Here is a 20,096-nt window from a genome sequence, read left to right as displayed (position 1 = left end):
TTCTTTTGCTGTGTAGAAGCTCTTTAATTTAAGTAGATCCCATTTTTCAGTTTTGGCTTTTGTTGTCATTGCTTTTGGTGTTTTACTCATGAAGTCTTTGCGCAGGCCTGTGTCCTGAATGGTATTGCCTAGGTTTTCTTCTAAGGTTTTTATGGTTTTAGGTCTTATGATTAAGTCTTTAATTCATCTTGAGTTAATTTTTGTATAAGGTGTAGGAAGGGGTCTAGTTTCAGTTTTCTGCATATGACTAGCCAGTTTTCCCAATACCATTTATTAAATAGGGAATCCTTTCCCCATTTCTTGTTTTTGTCAGGTTTGTCAAAGATCAGATGGTTAGATGTATGGTGTTATTTCTGAGGCTTCTGTTCTGTTCCATTGGTCTGTATATCTGCTTTGGTACCAATACAATGTTGTTTTGGTTACTGTAGCCTTGTAGTATAGTTTAAAGTCAGGTAGCGTGATACCTCCAGCTTTGTTCTTTTTGTTTAGGATTGTCTTGGCTCTACGGGCTATTTTTTGGTTCCATATGAAATTTAAAGTAGTTTTTTCTAATTCTGTGAAGAAAGTCAAGGGTAGCTTGATGGGGATAGCATTTAATCTATAAATTACTTTGGGCAGTATTGCCATTTTCACGATATTGATTCTTCCTATCCATGAGCATGGAATGTTTTTCTATTTGTTTGTGTCCTCTCTTATTTCCTTGAGTAGTGGTTTGTAGTTCTCTTTGAAGAGGTCCTTCCCCTTGTAAGTTGTATTCCTAGATATTTTATCCTCATGGTAGCAATTGTGAGTTGGAGTTCACTCATGATTTGGCTCTCTGTCTATTATTGGTGTATAGGTATGCTTGTGATTATTGCATAGATTTTGTATCCTGAGACTTTGCTGAAGTTGCTTATCAGCTTAAGGAGATTTTGGGCTGAGACAATGGGGTTTTCTAAATATACAATCATGTCATCCGCAAACAGAGACAATTTGACTTCCTCTCTTCCTATTTGAATACCGTTTCTTTCCTTCTCTTGCCTGATTGCCCTGGCCAGAACTTCCAATACTGTGTTGAATAGGAGTGGTGAGAGAGGACATCCTTCTGTTGTGCCGGTTTTCATAGGGAATACTTCCAGTGGAATAGCAGTTTTAATTTCCTCCAAGAGTGTTTCCTTTGCATTCACAACTTGGCTAGTTGTTTAGCTCAAGAGGCCTAGCTTTTGGCCTGTCTTAACTTCCTCACTAAGCTTAATCATTTCTGGCTTTTAATTTAGAGTAAGTCTTTTCCTTTTATTTGAACACCTAGGGGCCATTTTAGAGTTATAATTAGCCCTATTTCTATATCATTGTGTCTCAGGGAATAGAGAGAAGTGTGAGGGAGGGAGAGAGATGGGGGAACGGCTGGTCATTAGAGTGGTCAGAATACACACAACATTTATAAATAAAGTTGGCCATCTAATGTGGATGTGATTCGTGGTACCCCAAAATGATTATGATAGTAACATAAAAGACCGCTGATCTCAGGTCACTGTAACAGATACAGTAATTATGATTTTTGAAATATTGTGAGAATTACCAACATGTGACACAGAGACATGAAGTAAACATATCCTCTTGGAAAAATGGCACCCATAGACTTGTTCAGTGCAGGATTGCTACAGACTTTCAATTTGTAAAAGCACAATATCTATGAAGCTCAGTAAAGTGAAGTGCAATAAAACAAGATATGCCTGTACTTTGATCCTAACTTAGCTGTATTCATCACTCATGCTGTGCAACATTTCCCAAGTTGATTTCTACCAAATGTTGTTCCAGGGTGTGCAAATAGATGACGTGCAGAACAAGAGTTCTGTGTTCAGATAGAGTTGGGACATGCTGATGATACTGAATCCTACCATTCACATTTCCACTCTGCATTAGAATGCTAAAAGCTCTGAGAAGTCCTATCATAAAGACATTTGTTTAACATTGTAAAAAACCAACATTTCCCATATACATTTGAACACAGGAATTTTTTGCCACAGCTATTAACACTACAGAGCAGTTTTCTATTTGTTATTTTCCTATTCTTTTCTGTTGTCTTTATTGTTTTTGCATCTCCTCTTTTCCTCTTCTGTGCTGTTTTTCTCCAACTTCATTTTTAAATCCAGTGTGGGGAAATGGTGAGAGAAAGAGATAATTAGACTATAGAATTGTGGAAACAGTTTGAGGTCCTATGAACAATTCCCTGTAATCCCCCACAAAATAGGAAGATAAAGATGTACAAGAGTCTAGGAGAATATATGAAAGGAGAAATTATAGAAAAAGAAGTGATTTTGACATCATGAAATTTCTCATAGTCATTTCATAGTCACTTATTCAATAAATGAGTCATTTTTTATTGGTAATCTAGCCTTTCTCCTTTTAACTTCTAGTTTTAGCTAGTGTTCTGTTTATGATAATGTATGTTGCATTAGGCAGTCATGAAGCATGTGAATAAAAAAATGGAGCTATTATCTATAGAGAACATGACATGACCTATGCTAGGAAGGTAACACCTATATCTGCCCATTCCTCGATGTCTTTCTCTAGAGTCTTAGATTATTTTTCTGTCTGGAGTAGTTATTGACAGGTTAAAAGGAATTAAGGTATGAACTAATTACACAGTCCATTTATAGTCATTTTGAGGTATTCTACTTCCCTGCATAGGAGGCTGTCTCAAAAGTATTAGCTTTTTTTCCGAATCACCCACATGAACCATGAGTATGTATCTAAAGATATCTCCAGTCACAAGCGACTATTACTTATTGAGAATAATAATAGCCAGAGGATATAGCTTAATGATTCACGAATCAGCTTTACATAAAGACTGTTTAGTCTCCCTAGAAACCAACGATCAAATCTCATCAGGGTCAACTTAGCCCTTTCTATAATAGATAAATTGAATAACATGTTGTTTAATTTGTATGTGTGTTATTGAATGAAGCTATGAAGAATATTTGGTCTGCATACTAAAGATATCACTATTGTTTTGTTAAGTAAGGAAAATTTCAGAGTTACTGTTGGTAAATTATTTAACCCAGGGTAATTGAAGATACACAAGAAACTTGAACATGCCAGTATTATGTTAGATTATTTTTAATAGGTAAACAATAATTCATTAATGAGTATTTTTTTTTCTGGCTAGACTCTCTGGTTTTCTGCCTCCTTTCAGGTTTCATTTAGAGCCTAAAATTCATTTGCCTGGATAGTTGATCTTATTTTGTATCTTACATTTCCTGTGTTGTATGTCATTTTTTTTGGATTTTATTTGGAAAGATAAAACTGAATTTTAAACAATTTTTCGTTCCTAAAAAGTTACAAATTGCCCAAGACTTAAATGTTCATTGCAGAAAATTTGGAGAATTCAGGCTAGTATCAAGAGAAAAATAAAAGTTATCAATAGTCCTACTCTCAGAGATAGCCGCTGTTAACGACTAGTAATGTTGTTAATATTCTTTTAGCTCTTTCTGTGTATATATATAATAATAATATGTGTCTGTGTATTCTATTTCCAGATTACCAAAATTTTAGTTAGTTCCCAGTTTAACACTGCTATAAACATTATTTTGTAAATCTTTGTATACATCTCATTTCCTTACAATGAATTTCTGGGAATGGAATTTTTAGGTCAAAGGGTATGAAAATTTTAAGATCCTTCATTGAAATTTCCAATTTGCTTTTGAGAAAGGTAGTGTATTAGTCAGCTTGGGCAGCCATAACAGAATGCCACAGACTGGGTGGCTTAAGCAACAGGAATTTATTTTCTCACCGTTAAGGAGACTGAAAGTTCAAGATCAAGGTGCCAGCAGGGCTGGTTTCTGGTGTGGCTTCTCTTCCTGGCTTGTGGATGGCCACCTTCTGCACATGATGTTCTCATGTGGCCCATTCTTGGAGTGCCTGCAGAGAAAGGGAGAGCTTTGATGTATCTTCCACTTCTCACAAGGACACTAGTCCTATTGGATTAGGGCTCCGCCCATATGACCTCATTTAACCTTAATTACCTCCTTAAAGTCCCCATCTTCAAATGCAGTCACATTGCAGGTTAGGGCTTCAAATGAATTTTGCAGAGACATACCTCAGTCCATAGCAGATAGTAGCATTGACATTTCATCATCAGTGAATGAAAGTTCCCATTTCAACATCTTATTGTCAATACCAGATATGTATACCATATATGTATACATGCATACAAACATTGTACATATCATTGCTAATTTGATGGCATTGTTTCACTTTGCATTTCTTTAGTCATTAGTTGCAGTGAAACTTGATTTTAATGTTTGGGCTTTTTTTTTTTTTTTTGGTGAGTTTTCTATTCCTGCACTTCGACCATTTGTATGTGCATGTGTTGGGGTTGTTCTTAATTGCCAGGAAACCTACATTTTCTCTTGAGTGTTTGGCTATTCTGGCAGACATTTTTGCTTATACAGAAAAGGAATCATATCTTAAAATATTATTTATCCTTTGATATTAAACCATTATTTACCTTTAAAATATAGCAAAGTATATAGGGTTAATAATATATGAGATTCCATATTAATGAATCATGTTTAATGCTCACCATACATTCATAAAAAGTATTTATAATTTGCATGCATTGATTTGCTGACAGTGAAATATAGGTAGTGGCAAGGTTAATGTAGAAATCTTTTCAGGCATTATTTGCTCTGAATTAACAAATACAGCAGTGTTTACTGTGGTGTGGTCCCCAGAACTCTGATCCCACAAGATGCCCGGTGAGAAGAAAGTCTGTTGGTTAAGTATTTTTGACAACTGCTGCATCCTGTATGCCTAGTGGTTCACAGTGCACATAGGAAACTGAAAGGCTCTGAGAAGCTATGTAATAAGTAAATCTGTTTACCTTTTGTAAACTGAGTACTTCCAAAACTTATTTTGACCACAGAACATCCCCTTATTTTTTTTGTTTATGTGATTTATGTTAACTTTTTATTTTGAAATATTTATACATTCACAAAAAGTTGTAAAGAAAATGTACAGAGAGGTCCCATGCACCCTTCACCCAGTTTTCCCTAATAGTGACATTTTGCAAAACTATAGTGAAATATCACCACCAGGAAATTGACATTCGTATAATCTATAGAGCTTGTTCAGATTTCATCAGTTATACATGTGCGTGTGTGTGTGTGTGTGTGTGTGTGTGCAGTTCAATGCAGTTTTGTCATGTGTAGAGTGGTGTAACCTCCACCACCGTAAGACTCTATTGTGCTATCTGTTTACAGTCACACCCACCATCTCTCCTCTCCCTAGCTCCTGGCAACCGTTGATCTGTTCTCTCTTTCTATAATTTTGTCATTTAAGGATGTTATATAAATGCAATAATATGGTATGTAACCTTTTGAAATTAGCTTTTTTTTTTTTTTTTTAACGTAGCATAATTCCCTTGAGGTTCACTCAGATTGTTAACTATATTAATAGTTCTTTCCTTTCTATTGCTGAGTAATATTATATGATATGGATGTATCACGGTTTGTTTAACCAGTCATCCATAAATGACACTTACCCCCCTCCTTATTTTTGGTGCAATCTATTAATACTCTGTGTGAATATTTTTCAGAAAAATGGCAGTTTTGGAAATTCTGTACCACAGAAATCATACATTTAAATAGTTGTCAGCCTTTTAAAGATTATGATTGGGTTGCAGAAATTAAAAATCTTTTTATTACTTCATTTAGGAATTCCAGAGACGCTGTAATACTCTGATTTCATTGATTGAGAAAGAAAATATGGAAATTGAGGAAAGAGAGAGAGCAGAAAAGAAGAAACGGGCAACTAAAACTCCAATGGTAAAATTTTCAGCATTTTCCTAACTTTTAGGTAGATCCCATTTTTTTTTACATAATTAAAATGCCTATATTATGTTTAATGCCACAGTGATACCTATAAATAAAAGCTGGTTTTATGAAATGCTAATTTGTTTTGGACAGAAAAAGAGTTACATCACTACCATGTTTCTTATTTGTTTGTAGAACATATGGTTAGGAACTCCCTAGTAACTAGGCTCAGTATTTTAAAAAATTCCTCATGAATCTAAACAGAAGTATAATGCAAGCGAAATCTTCTGAATTGAGACTAGAGCTATCATGGGGGTAGCAGAGGGGTAAGGGTGGGATGGGATTGGGCTAAAGTTGAAACTAGGAGTTCTGATTTGATCAAGTAAGTTTTCTGATGTTTGTGGAACTATGAGTACAAATGGGAACTCTGAGCAGACAACAAAGCATTGCTTGGTAATAAGTGAACTGTTGAATTGATAGGATAACTTGATTTTAATCCAGTCAGGTTGCTTTGTATAGCTGTAATTTAAAATATTCTTTAATAGATCGTATTATTTGAGTGTGGTTAAGTAAACTGCCATATTTCATCGAATCTAAGATGCCTTCCATTGTAAGACACAGCATTATTTTATGTACCACTGAGGGAAAATGCTGCCAGGTGTAATTTGTCGTCCGTTGTAAGATGCATCCTGATTTCAGAGATGCTAAAATGTGAAAGAAATGTGTATCATAGAAGATATGAAATATGGTATGTTAAAACCTATCATAAGTTTTTAAAAAATATATACTCACAAATAAAATTTTGCCCAGAAAACATTAAGTAGTTCTTTAAGATAAGAGTACATTTATAATACCGTGTGTAAGTAGATACTTGATGACTATTTTTGATGGGTATTTTATGTCTTTTCATAAAAAGAAACATCTTTGAAGATTATTTTACATTGGGTTATATAGTTTGTTGGGCTATATAGAACATTAACTGTGAATATAACATTTAAGTGAATATTCATGTTAAAATTTTTTTTTAATGCATTTGCATCCTAGATTTAACATTGTTGGGCCATTTAAAATGTGCATATTGGAGCAGAACATTAAATCTGTTTCCATTTTAGTCACAGAAAAGAAAAGCAGAGTCAGCTACTGAGAGCTCTGGAAAGAAGGATGTCAAGAAGGTGAAATCCTAAAGCCTAGAAATAAAGTTTTAAATGGGAAACTGCTATTTTCTTGTTCCCATCTTCAAATGCTAATTGCCAGTTCCAGTGTATTCATGGTACTCTAAGAAAAATCTCTTTGGTTTTGATTTCTTGCATATTTTATATATTTTACAATGCTTTCTACCTGAAATGTGTAGCTTTATATTTTATGGCATTCTAGTATTTTGTGTACTGTATTTTGTGCATTTCATGTCTTCATCAGGATCCTCTCAGTCCTTGTTCTTTTGAAGCTTGTGCTGAGGTTTTAGCTTTTCTATGTTTTATATGCCGCTGCTTTGAAAGAGAACCTAGATTCTATAGTTGTATTATTGTTGTTTCATACTTTAAATTTATATGGCTGTGGAAAAACGAATTAAAATGATTTGAGGAGAAAGACTTTTTCACTTCTTTGTTGCTTTCTTTTCTATTGAGTCTGGGCTTGTATGTGTTACTGCATACTGTGATTAGCATAATACTTGTTTCTTTGAGGTCATCTAAATATTTTTTCCAAAGGAATAAAGGGTGAGGAAAGAAAAATATTAAAAAAACTAATATTTGATACTGTGCTTGCTGTCAGTATGCATTACATTTAAATTATTCTCTAAATATTCAAGTGGGAAAATATAATAAAGAAATGTCTATAAGAAATTTAATTATTTCCTGTTTTTTTGTGCAGTAGAAAGTAGTTGTGTTTACTGAATTGTATTGTTTACTACTGTGTATTTGGTTCAAAGTTAAAGCTTTGCTTGCTGACTTGTGTGTGATCTTCTGTCCCATAGAGCCAGTTCAGAAGGGCCTGGGTGTAACATAGAATTATTAACAATTAAGTTTAGAGTATGAAATAAGCACTATGCATGCAGAAGGGGGGCTGCGTTTGTCACTAATACAGTTATGCTCAGGTAACAATCTCAAAAGTGTCAGAGGTTTTATACACCAAGAGTTTTTTTCTTGCTCACACTACATATCTCATGCAGGACAGAGGGATGTGGGAATGGGAAGGGATCTGCTCCACATGGTAACTCAAGGTTCCAGGATGACTAAGGCTCTGCTCTTTTGTGGCTGCAACGTCTGGAACATGTGGCACTTAGGCTCTTTACTGCCTCAGCCCAGAAATGACATGTGTCACATCCACTTATATTTCATTGCCACCAAAGTAGTCCTGTCATCCTATATACCTGAAAGAGGGCTAGCAAATGTAGGGAAATAAATGGAACGTCTTACATTACTGCCTCTGTCACAGAGACTGTCAGTTCAGGAATGAACCTGGGTCTATTACATGAAACTTTTAGTGTGGAATTAATCAGAGTCTGGGTCAGATTGTAAGAGAGCAGGGAAAATGGATCTGAATCTAGTGTGAAATACACAACAAATAAGTAAAGCTGAGAATGCAGGATAATGTTAGTTACCAGAACAAGGTTTGGACCACTAAAGAGTTGTCTCTTCCCCCTTCCAAGATCTTTTTGCATTTCCTATCAGACTCTCTTTAGTGTACTACTAGCAAATTCTGGGTAGCCCCTGAGTGTAAGTCAGCATTCTTCACATCCTCAATCTTCATAGAGGTTCTCCAACAGAGGAATAGATCTTCTAGAACAACAACCGACTGTCTGTGGGACTCTTCTAAGTCTCCATTCATTGTCCGGATTTTATATCTCTTACTGCCATGTTTCTGGTTGGATTATTTTTACTGTTTCCACTATTAGCACTTAGACTCTTGTACCCTGTTGGGGGTTGGGGTAAAATTGGGATTCTATTAAGAGACAAGATTGGGACGATATTAGGGGACCCAGGGATACCCAAATCTATCCTTGGCTTAACTGCCTTTTTTGTAAGGAAGGGAGGTTAAGGTGAGCAAAGTAATACTTCACTAGCTGGTGCTTTGGCTGCAAACTCCAGAGCTCTTCAGCCCAAAATCTAACCTTGGAATTTTCTACTCCAATGATATGAATAGCTGTAGTTAGTCGTCTGTGCTGGGGAAAATGATACCAGAGACTTTTACTGATAACCCCAAGTTGTACGCAGTAGAAAACAGCCTAATAAGGGTCTGGACTCTGATCAGTCAGTTCAGCCTTTCTTTTCCTAGGGAGCAGTGAAGATGGCGGGTGGGAGCTTGCACAGTTAGGGTCTTTGAACCCCAACACGGACATTTAATAATCTCTAATTCTCATTCTTTCTCTGGTAATCCAAAGGGGTAGGTAGCTGAGCTAATATGTGATTCTCTACCTTAGGGGAGAAAATCTGCAGGTAAGTTCTTCTTTTCATGGAGCCATTTCCCTGTTCCATATCATGGCTGTTATGAGTCTTTCTTGGACCAAAGAGATGTGAAATTCAGGTCCCTAGGGCCTTCAATGGATGCTTCTGATGTCATCCTTAGAAACTTGTGAAATAGTTTTATTCAGGACTTAACTTAAAGACCACACTATATATTTAGTGAAAAATTCATCACCTATTCTACTTCTCATCTTAAAGTATGTATAGCTACATTGTTGAACCTAGCCTACCAAACAGACCCATACAGTGAACACCAGATGATAGCTTAGTCCAAATAGTAACATCTTGGAAATACAAAATGCCTCAAGTCTGAATATGAAACCCCTCTTATTGTGAAATTTCCTCAGAGAAATTCAACTCCCATTGAAAATGTAAAAGTCCCAACAAAGAAATCCCATTTCAAACAAGTGGCCTAGACATGGCTGCCATGTTGGGGAGATAAATCTGGATTGTCAGTTTACTATGTCAGCTGTATGGAGGCCAGAGGAAGCAGAAGAGAGTGCTATATACATGAATGCAGTCTTATAAAGCATAATGACTCTGCCCACCAGCAAAAATGGTCCAGTGGATTACATTGGAATCTGACCCAACCTGATTCCTTGTTTGGAAAATGTACAAGGAGGAAAGTGAGCACAAAAACAGAGACCCTGAGTGGCTTCCTTCACTCAAGGCCTCTATCTGTAAAAGATAAGCAGTGAATGAATTTCCCAACAACCCTAGATCTTCCACAGAGGTCCTTGTAAAGCTCTGTCTTGATTCATTGGCTACTCAGGCTCTAATTTCCTTAGAATCAAAAGAAGGCAGGTGGTGAGCTCAGTAATCTCTTGTTTTTTATCATAGCCATTAGTATGGCTTTATTGTATAGTTCTGTGTTTTTCTCTGGCTACCTAGCCTACGAGTGTTAGGCTATACTTGGATACTTGTCAGATTACACAGTTTTCCCATGAAATGTGTTTCCAAATTTGGTTCTTTGTCTAAGACTCCCAGTTAAGAGAAATTTTTGAACTAAAATATTTGCAGCTATCTTAGTTGCTAGGTGTTTGGTTTGAAAAGCCTCTACCTAACTGGTGAATCTATCTACTGTCATCAAAATGAAATGCTGTTATTTCCCAATTATTGGCAAAAGTCCCCACTGTGGTCTATTGTTTCCCCTCTATGGTGCAGTAGCCAGTGCAGCTAAGAGTCCAGGCCAGCTTCAAGGCCACCACATGTCTTTCTCTCCACGTGTTCTTACCAATTCCTGAAATCCTCAGGTTGTTACCAATTTCCAACTTCTCTGCGTATTCCATCTCATGTTTCCTTCATCTCTCCAAGCCATCCTGCCTGATAGACAGGAGTAAGATTTTTTCTGTGGTTGAAATACACATAGCTAATACTAACTGTCCTGTCACCTATCCCTCAGCCTTATTATTTCTGTGTGCTCCAACTGATTTTTATTTGCCACTGTCTCTTTCTGAAGGCTTTTTCAGAGGCCTAGAAGGCTTCTCTACCCTCCGCATGGTAGGCTGGAAGAGCTAGGGATTAACACCTCTGGAAGTGACTCTGAATAAAAAAACTGATGGGAGTTGGTGTAGGAATACCCCAACTCTCTTACCTCTTGAGCAAGGTAACTAAGGTATGTGATTTATAGTTCCCCAGAGTTTACCCACCGGATTAAGCTTCAACCACCCACAGTAGCGGCTGTCTTGATAACACACTCTATTAACTGCTTTCTTTTCCCTGTATCACTTCCCTACTCACCTGTAGGTATTTCCTTATGTCAGCTCCTGAATAAATGACTTGAATTAGAATCTTTGTATTAGCATTTGCTTCTGAGGGAACTCAAATTAAGATACTTGCCTTGTGTGCATAGCTCTTCTTAGCCCTTAGTAATTCATTTAGAAAGCATAGGGTGTTTAATAAGAGTAATGACTGGATAGCATATTATTGATCTGTTCTTATAAATTCTATTCCCTCTGTGAACAGCTAGTGGGTGGTATGACTGAATCAGGGTATTCTGCACTGGGAACCCCGAGCTCTTCCAGGCTACCTTACAGAGGATAGAGAAGCCTTCCAGGCCTCTGGAAGCTAATTAACAAAAGAAATTTTCTTGTATCACCAATAGCTATGGTATTGGGTATTATCATTAGGCAGAGGTTACAAGGTTCTCAAGTGTTTGGTAAGGCCAAAGCTGGTGCCCAAGCTATTGTCTTTTTAAGTGTTCTCCATGCTAGCTGGTATTCCTTCCCTGTACCAGTGTTTCATTTAGATATTTGGAGCAAGCATTGGCCTTTCTTACTGTAATGCAACCATTACGAAAGCTTGTTGATAACAGGCTCTTTTCATCTGTTGGCCTAGTGACTTGATCATTTGTCCCTTTCCTGATACATTGCTCTCCTGCTGAGGAAACGTTCATCTAGGCCACTGTAGTCAGATCCAAGCTATATCTTTCCATTGACTTTCAACCCTGTCTGTATTGCCCCCAAGATATGCTTGGTTAATTTCTGATCTTCCTGTGATATATATACTAGAATTCATCAATATATTGGATTACCAAATTATGTGGGCTGTCTTCAAGAGTCTCCATATATCTATGGGAGGTTGATGGTGAGCATTATTCATCTCACAACTGTCTACCTCTTTTCATGAATAGTTTTGAATTAACATATATCCTTCAGTGGTAGAGCTCAAAGCCTATTTGCTATATCCAAGATAGAAAAGATCTTTGCATAAGGTCTCACCTTTGCTAGAATATTTATTATGTGACCATCATCATCATCATGTAGGATTATTCAGCCCTCTCCTGAAATCAACTGTAAGTTTCCAAATGCCATTTGTTTTTGTACTGGCATTTAGTTTTGTACTGGCAATAAGATCACTGCTGAAATATAACTTACCCCTTTCTACTAAGATTGTCATGGTATTTCGTCTACTATTTCCTAATGTATGTTAGCTACACTGTTTACAGTTAGGTAGATGGTTTCCTTTGCCTTCATGAGAAATGATTGCAATTGGGTCTGAGATCTGGGTGCTGTATCTGTGTAGGTATATCCTTTTCTCCTTTCATATATGTCTATCCTGGTTTCTAAGATCTCAAGCTTTTTTCCTTTTCTAGTTTTGTTTATTGAGACATGGTCTCATTCTGTCACTGAGACTGGAGTGCAGTTGTGCAATTTTGGCTCACTGCAGCCTTGACTTCCCTGGCTCAGGGGATTCTCCCACCTCAGCTTCCCGAGTAGCTGGGACTACAGGTGTGCACTGCCACGACGGGCTAATTTTTTGTATTTTTTGTAGAGGCAGGGTTTCGCCATGCTGCCCAGGTGGGTCTTGAACCCCTGGGTTCAAATGATCCTCCCGCCTTGGTCCCCCCAAAGTGATGGGATTACGGGTGTGAGGCCCCACACCCAGCCTCCTTTTCTAATTCTTTCCTGGCTTGCTTCCCACCACTTCCAAAGCAATAACTATCTCCTGGGCAAGAGTTTTTAGTTCATTTAAAGTATCCTGTAATCTAACACATCCTATCCTGTAGTCTAGCCTATCTTATAATGTAACCTAACCTAACCAAGGGCCTTTATTTCCAGGTCGACCCAATTCTCAAAGCCATGGCATTCTGGATATAGTTATTATTTAATGCCCTGCAGCATTCTGCATATAGTTATTATTTAATGCCCTGTTGACTTTTGATCTTTTTTCTTTCATTGACTTTTACTCTTCACCTCAGTCCGAGAGTAAGCTACTGTCTCCATGTAGTGAAGGTCTCAATCTCCTTTTATGAGTGAACTCTACCTTCCTTCAGTGATTGCATCCACACTCTGAGGTCTCTAAAGTCCACAACCATAATTAGACTCTTGGCCGATGTTTATTGAAGATTCCTGATCAGGAAAGAAACTGCAGGGTGTGTCTTGTCTTTTGATTAGGCCTTGCAAATCACTAAGGGTTATTTTTTTAACTCTATCTTTTCTCCACAGATTCTTATATTAGGGTTTATGCAATGTCCGAATCAGAGTCAACATGAGAACATATGGTGGGGAAAGGACTCAGAAAACTTCAGAGAAGGCCATGACACCTCAGAATTTTATGTGACCATCATTCTCTATCTCTGGATACAAGTTAAAACAAAGTTCAGAGGAACAGAGTCTAGGCCTGTCATCTAAGTTAGGTGTATGAGTATTTGGATCTAATGATCCAATAGGCCAAAAATGTCACACACTGGAATTCTGTTTATTTTAGGGAGACCTAGCTGCAGAACCTTGTGGCTCCTGCAGTTTGAAGTCATGGACAAGGTTATCCTAGCTCCTAAAATGAATATTTACACCAATACCAGCACCTGCCTTTTACACATGGGAGATTATACACTGGCCCTGCAGCAGCAGTGCTTCAAGTTTGAGGACTAAACCTCAATCTCTTTTGTGGGACTTTATTCCCCAAATGTCAGTCCCTGGGGAATACAGTTGCCCTGTAGATCATATCAGTGTCAGGGACAGAGGTGAGATCCAGGTACCATTAAGGGATGAATTATGGTAGTGATTGGCCGGGTGACTTGGGAATATTTAAATTCTGCCTTGGCCCTGTCACCCTGGTGTGTTCCACAAGAGACACATGTGATTAAAGAGTGGCAAAGGAAGTAAAATAACATTGGGGGCATTGACCCCCAGACTCTATTTCAGCACTCTACTAAGCTGACCACAAGGAAGCTTAGAGTAGAGATAGTGTGGAACTCAGAACCCAAACAGGATAAATAGCTTAGCATTTCCCTTAGGCCAAAGTCAAATTTCCAAATTTGCCATTCAAATGAGAAAAAAAAAAAAGTTACAGCCACCAGCCCCAGAGAGAATGAACCCAGAAAGGGGCTTTCTACCTGTATGGGATTGTTTATATTTTCAGGGCTCCACCCAGTAAAAACTGTGGTTCAACAGCACCCAGGAATCTTGCCCATCAAGTCAGCACTCCTCCACTACTTGGGTAGGAGGCTGGGGGGCAGACTAGAGAGGAACTTTTATCTCCTTTGCCTGGAAGTCAATATGGACACTATGCTTGCTTAGATGCTTAGCTATGGCAACCAGGTACATTCTTTAGTGTGTGCTTGATTATGTGTTGATATGTGGCTGGAGCATTGACTAATACAGAAGGTATCAAAAGAGGTACCATTATAGAATGCAAACTCAATAACTTTCTGTGAGAATCACATCACCTATGTGGGACTTATTTTCTAACACAGTTTTTGATTATTGGTGAGATTCTTTATCAGTGAACTTGAATCCTTGAGACAATGGTTTACTATACCATGATGTCACAGTATTTTGAGTCTTCTGGGAAATGGCAACTTGCTGCTGTTTACAATACTGGGAGAAAATGTGATACTTTCATATGCTGTTATAAATGCACATACACTGAAATTTGAATATGGATGGACTATGTTTTTAAACGATTTGTTTTTATTTTGTAGTTTTTAAAAAAAGCAATGTAGACTATATGTGAATAGTTTGCATGCCATAATTTTCCTCACGTGGAGATCTTCTGCAATGCTAGGTCGGTGCTGTGGTATGCCAAGCTGCACTGCTTAAACCTCATAGAACTGGAATTAGTGATTTTATCTCTCAGGATGCGGGGATATGGATTTGCCGTGCTGAAGGAAATCATTCAGAATCACATTCAGAATTTTCGGCTTTAGGCTTTGAAGACAACTACACTTGGTTTGGCTTTATTTCAGACAGGCTCCATGTCAGTTACCTTTTGCTGCATAAAAATCTACCCTAAAACTCAGTGGCTTAAAACAACCACTTGCAACTCACAATTCTGTGGGTTAGCAGTTTGGGTTGGGCTCAGCATCTCATGGGCTCAGCTACTTTCAAGTTGTCAAATTCCTATTTATACATTCAAAGAAATCCTTATCAGTTCAAATAGGGGTATTAAATTAAACTTCTAGTAAAGTTGAGTTCTTATAACCAGAATGGTTCATAGTCTGAGAAGAAGAAAGCAACATGCAGAAAAAAAAAAAAAAAAAAAAAAAGGCCTTGTGGTCAAAATAGTGGGGCCAAAACTGGGCAGTGAGATCAAAATGCCCTGTATTGTTTGAGAGTACCCTGAGGTTCAAGATATTTATTGAGGTTCAGGGACGGTCCTACCACCCCTATTCTGTCACTGGGTCAGAACTCAGACAAGCTTTTTTGAGGCAGGAGACCTTTACCTTTGCTACCTAAGCTGTTTGCTTCAGAACAGGCTTTCCTGTCACTTTTGCTGCCACCAAAGTTATCATGATTTGTGATCCCATAATTGCCATTATTTCCATGGATGGGGCTGGACTGACTGTGCCCTGTTACTTGTTATGACTAAATTAATGTTTCTGGGGCAAAATGTCTCAACTCCCATGTCACTGGTCCCTAAGTGAGATCCCCACTCAGTCCACCATTGGGCAAAGATGTTCCAGCAAAAATGGTTTGAAATTCAAATGCTTGAGTCATCTTTCTGGTCTCATAGTGGTTTGATCTCAGAAGCTTTGTTGCTCTTTCTGCCACTGGACCTTGGCCGTCGTCATCTCTGTCCATCCTGACAAATGTCATTAACTTTATTCATTTAAAATGTACTTGTCTATTTATTATTTACTCATTTGTGTATTCATGCATTCAGTTGTTCATTCATTCTTCATTTTTAATTGCACCTCAGGTTAAACCCTAGGGAGAAGGGGTTGTGGCCATGACCCCTTCTCTGACAGAATACCCTTCAAGCTTTGTATCCATAGGGACAGTCTGTCTCTGTTTCTTTATTTTATTGCCCTTGCCTCTCATTGGCTCTGTGTCTCTATCATCTTGTTACTTGCTCTCACGTGCTCTTACACTCAAACAAATATAAATAGCTCTCTCCTCAGGCACTCTAGTAACTCGCTGACTACTTAAATAAGAACAGGTGGTTATTATAAGGACATCAGCCAGCAGGAATCGAGGCAGTTATGCTCTTCATCTCTCTCCGGGGCTACACGATGTCTCTCTCAATGTCTCTGTCATTGTCATTCTCTCTCTCAGCATCCCTGCTTCTCTCTGTATGTGTCCATAGCTCTAATCAATGGCCTACTGATTTTGTGCATGAGTTCTGCTTTTATTGTTACTTTTTCTTGCCATGATCCTTCGTAGATCCCTCTCTTCCTCAGGACATTTTTGGTAAACTCTAACTCTCATTTCTAACTGCTGCCGCCTTCACGTTTTTGAATGGGAGAAATCATATGGGCATAGATCATCTTCTGCATCAGGCCACATTGTAGGTAAGTGACTCGACTGACTTGGCTACAACTGGGTCAGGGGTACACCCTGTGGCTAAAGGGTGAGGTCATGTGATATAAAACTTGGCAGCAAGAGCAGCAGAGGTTGCAAGCAGGCAGTGGACTAACAGGCAGTAATTGACATTTTCATATAGTCTGTTTCTTGCCCGTTAGTACTCTGACCTTTCTCCTATATACAATACCAAAGATGTCTCTGCCTAAAACCACCTACCTATTACACCTCAACCACAAACATGTGCTTCCAGGAGAGACACAACTCGGTTTCATCTAGAAGCCATATGAAAGAATCATATTAAAAGCTGCCTGTCAGTCTCTGTCTGCAACCTTTAGGGGACATCCTTAAATCTTCAGTTCCTGGGCCTGTTTATGGTCTTTGGTTCAGCGTGTGTATTGCATCCTTGCAGCTGCTTGGGAATGATGAATTATATACTGAAACCAGTAAGCATAAACTATTGCAGAGGAGTTCTTTCATCAGCAAATCTGACTGACTGGGGAATCTGCCTCTGGGAGGATTATCCCTGAGATGATCTGAGGGCAGCAGAAGTACACTTCTAGGTAATGTTGGCACTCTGGGCAAAGGCAACTTGAGGGATTGGTTCTCAAACTCGAACTTGGATTGGAATCACCTGGAAGACTTGTTAAAACTCAAACTGGCCTATTGCCATATCACACTGAACATGCCCAATCTCGCCTGATCTTGGAAGCTAAGCAGGGTTGGGCCTGGTTAGTACTTGGATGGGAGACCCCCTGGGAACATGAGTGCTGTAGGCATTATTTAAATTTAATTTAAAAAAATCCAGAATGCCGAGCTCCATCTCCAGAGTTTCTGATTCAGTAGATACTTGCATTTCTAACAAGTTCCCAGGTGATGTTGATGCTCTTGGTCCAGGAATCACGCTTTGAAAACTGCTGTTTCTAGGGTGCCAATTTGAATCCAGGCCTTTGGTGGTTGAGCTGAAGTGGGCTTTGTTGTCTCGCTGTATGGTAGTTTCAATCTAGGAGAATTTCACTAGGTCATCTGACAGTTATGATCCTTGGAAGCCCTGGATTTGTAAACTCAAAACAGAGGTCTCCCTGTGTTATCCCTCCTGGCACCTGGATTGCCTCATATGCTGATTGTGATGTCCATACTCACCTGGGATTAACTGTTGCCACTTGTGTCCAACCCTAGCTCCTCCAATCCTCTTTTTATATAGTGATACTTCTGTGATCACCTCTTGAATTCTCATTTCCTGCCAGGAAGGACTAATGCCCCATGCGTGAATCTTTCCATGCTTCCCAACTCAAAATTCCCAAGATTGGGAGTCTGATTGGTTGGCCAGTTTATTTTTGTGCCAGCTATGTCAAAGGTTGCTGACTGGCTTGTGGATTTTTGGCCCTTGAGTTGTGAATTCATCCTGAGTCTCACTGGCTGTGTCCAGTGAAGGGCACACTAATATAATACATAACATGGCTGCTAGACAGTAGGGGCTAAGAGTAGAGTAGGTGGACAACGGGCCTAGGGTCTGGCAGGCATTGATGGACATTTCGAGTACAGTGTATTGACTGGCAGATTGATTTTTAGATGGTACTCACCATAGTGTTTATTTTAAATTATACTGCTATTACTGTAATATTAAAATATAAATTAGAATATAACAATACTGGCAATTATTTAATAACCAGCTAAACTTGTTATTAAAATACTGAATACTACTTAGTGATTGGTAAATAGTTCCTTCCCTGAACCTCTTGAATGCGTTCTTACCCCAACTGACTTGATCCCTTCCTGAGACCCCCAACACCTTCTTACTACCCAACAACTAAAGGGTTATTTTGTGGCATAGCAGAGGACTCCAGGCTTCTGCTTCAGGGCTAGGGTTGGCCTCCTCCATTTTGATTGGCTTATGTCTGTGCCATTCTGGTTGCTAATTATTTTGAATGCCGCCCCATGATTTAGATGGAAAGAGGATCCAAAACTTATATTACAGAAGGCATGTGTACAATATTTTCTATGTGTACTTGCATCAATGTAGTTGTAAATAAAGCATTTCATAGTTTGATTGATTTGTTCTAAAGCAATTTCAACATGTCTTGCTTTAAAAAAAGGGAAAGCATGTCTTTTAAAAAGCATTTTAAAACTGATAATCTTTCCTTAGGTTCACTGTCTTCTTGCAAGTGAAATAAATTTTGGTCACAAATCAGAATGATTAGATTGTCTGTAGGTTAGTACTACATTCCAGTAAAACTAAACTAAGGGAAAAAAATCCCCTTTATTTTACAGAGAAGAACTGATTTAATAGTATAAACTAGTTTATTAGAATTCCCCGCAGGGCTGTAATGGAAAACAAACTCAAAACAAACCAAGCACTGTTCAGTGTTTTCATTCCTAGTAGGGATTTGGCATTATGTATAGTGTCTGGCCATAGGGCTCTATGGTAGATGGTCCAAGGATTGAGTAAATAACAGGGTCCCCAAAGGAACATGTGTTCATAGAACATATGATCTCTTGAAACAAGCTAGAATTCATTAACCAATAGTAAAATGTGTAGGATGCAAAGTATTGCCCCGAACTTTCACAGAACAAAATTACATTGGGTATAATCTTAAGCAGTTGAGGTATAATTGTGGAAAGGAACTACATTATTTAGTCCAAGTTTAAAGAAAATTAACTTTAGCAAATTTAAAGGGAGCCAGGAGCCTTAATCGAGAATTGTCTCCTGTTCCTAACCCCTTCAATGTATGAAGTAATAAAAATGTACCACTCAGATTTATTAAGATATGAAGCATTACTATAAAGCCACATGAGTAGTTGGGTGTGACTTGTGGAATCAAGGTAATTACTTCAGAGTTAAAAACTATGATTATTCCTCTTTGGGGAGGTGAAGTACTCTAGTGAATAGACATTGCGCCAGATGTCAGGAAACAGGCGAAGCTGCCACACGCCTGCTAAGCTATATACAGATGATATAGTGGTATCATGGTATGGGGGAAAGAGCACATGTTTTGGGAATCAGCCAGGTTGTAGGCCTGGTTTTTCCACTTAACTAGCTATGTGAGCTTGATACATTATCTAACTTTCCCGAGCATGCATTTGCCTATCTCTAATGTGAGGATGACATACTCAGGGCTGACATTGAGTTGATACTTACCAGCATGGGTGGAACAGTTGTTTATAGCTGAGCTCTATCAGTGTCCACTCTGATTGGTGGGTGCCTATGTTGTACTGATTGTTAAGTATGTTGATTAAGTATGTTAAGTATGATCACTACTAAGAGGACTTAATGGGTAGGGTTATTGGAAGCATAAAATGAAATGATATATGTGAAATTCCTGGCATACAAATGCGACTGACTTAATATTAGTTTTATTTATTTTCCTGTATGACTTTTAAAAAATGTTTTTCAACCTAAAGGTGAGAGAAAAATTTCTGGCCCTTGTTATCACTGTGATGTTAAGAGGTTAAGGAACTGTTTATATCTTATATTTATTCAGGATCTATTAAACAAATATGAAGTTCCTACTTTATGCTAGGCATTGAGGATGCTGGGGGTAAAAGGGTGAACATGGCACTGTCCCTGCCTTTTATGCATTCACAGTCTAGGAGGA

General features: G+C 38.2%; 1 protein-coding gene, 1 long non-coding RNA gene and 1 pseudogene across 8 annotated transcripts in view; all 3 read left to right on the top strand.

Annotated features, from left to right (window-relative positions):
• The window catches only part of SMARCA1 (SWI/SNF related, matrix associated, actin dependent regulator of chromatin, subfamily a, member 1), a 76,497-nt gene extending 69,115 nt beyond the window's left edge, over positions 1–7,382 (top strand). For 2 of the 7 annotated variants that reach the window (XM_050777442.1, XM_050777441.1), the window contains 2 exons: positions 5,697–5,807; positions 6,908–7,382. In XM_050777442.1, the coding sequence (XP_050633399.1) occupies positions 5,697–5,807; positions 6,908–6,979 (183 nt within the window). In that variant the 3' untranslated portion in view covers positions 6,980–7,382. Of the gene's footprint in view, positions 1–5,696; positions 5,839–6,839 lie in introns of all 7 variants that reach the window. The other 5 variants (XM_050777448.1, XM_050777446.1, XM_050777447.1 and 2 more) reach the window with 3 other exon arrangements.
• The window catches only part of LOC126946807 (uncharacterized), a 343,776-nt gene that overhangs the window by 221,206 nt on the left and 102,474 nt on the right, over positions 1–20,096 (top strand). The gene's annotated exons all lie outside the window — the stretch shown is intronic.
• On the top strand, positions 17,162–17,279 carry LOC126947050 (uncharacterized; annotated as a pseudogene).

Source organism: Macaca thibetana, chromosome X (genome assembly GCF_024542745.1).
Source record: "Macaca thibetana thibetana isolate TM-01 chromosome X, ASM2454274v1, whole genome shotgun sequence".
In the NCBI taxonomy this organism is placed as follows: domain Eukaryota; kingdom Metazoa; phylum Chordata; class Mammalia; order Primates; family Cercopithecidae; genus Macaca; species Macaca thibetana.
This window is presented reverse-complemented; position numbering and strand designations above follow the sequence as displayed.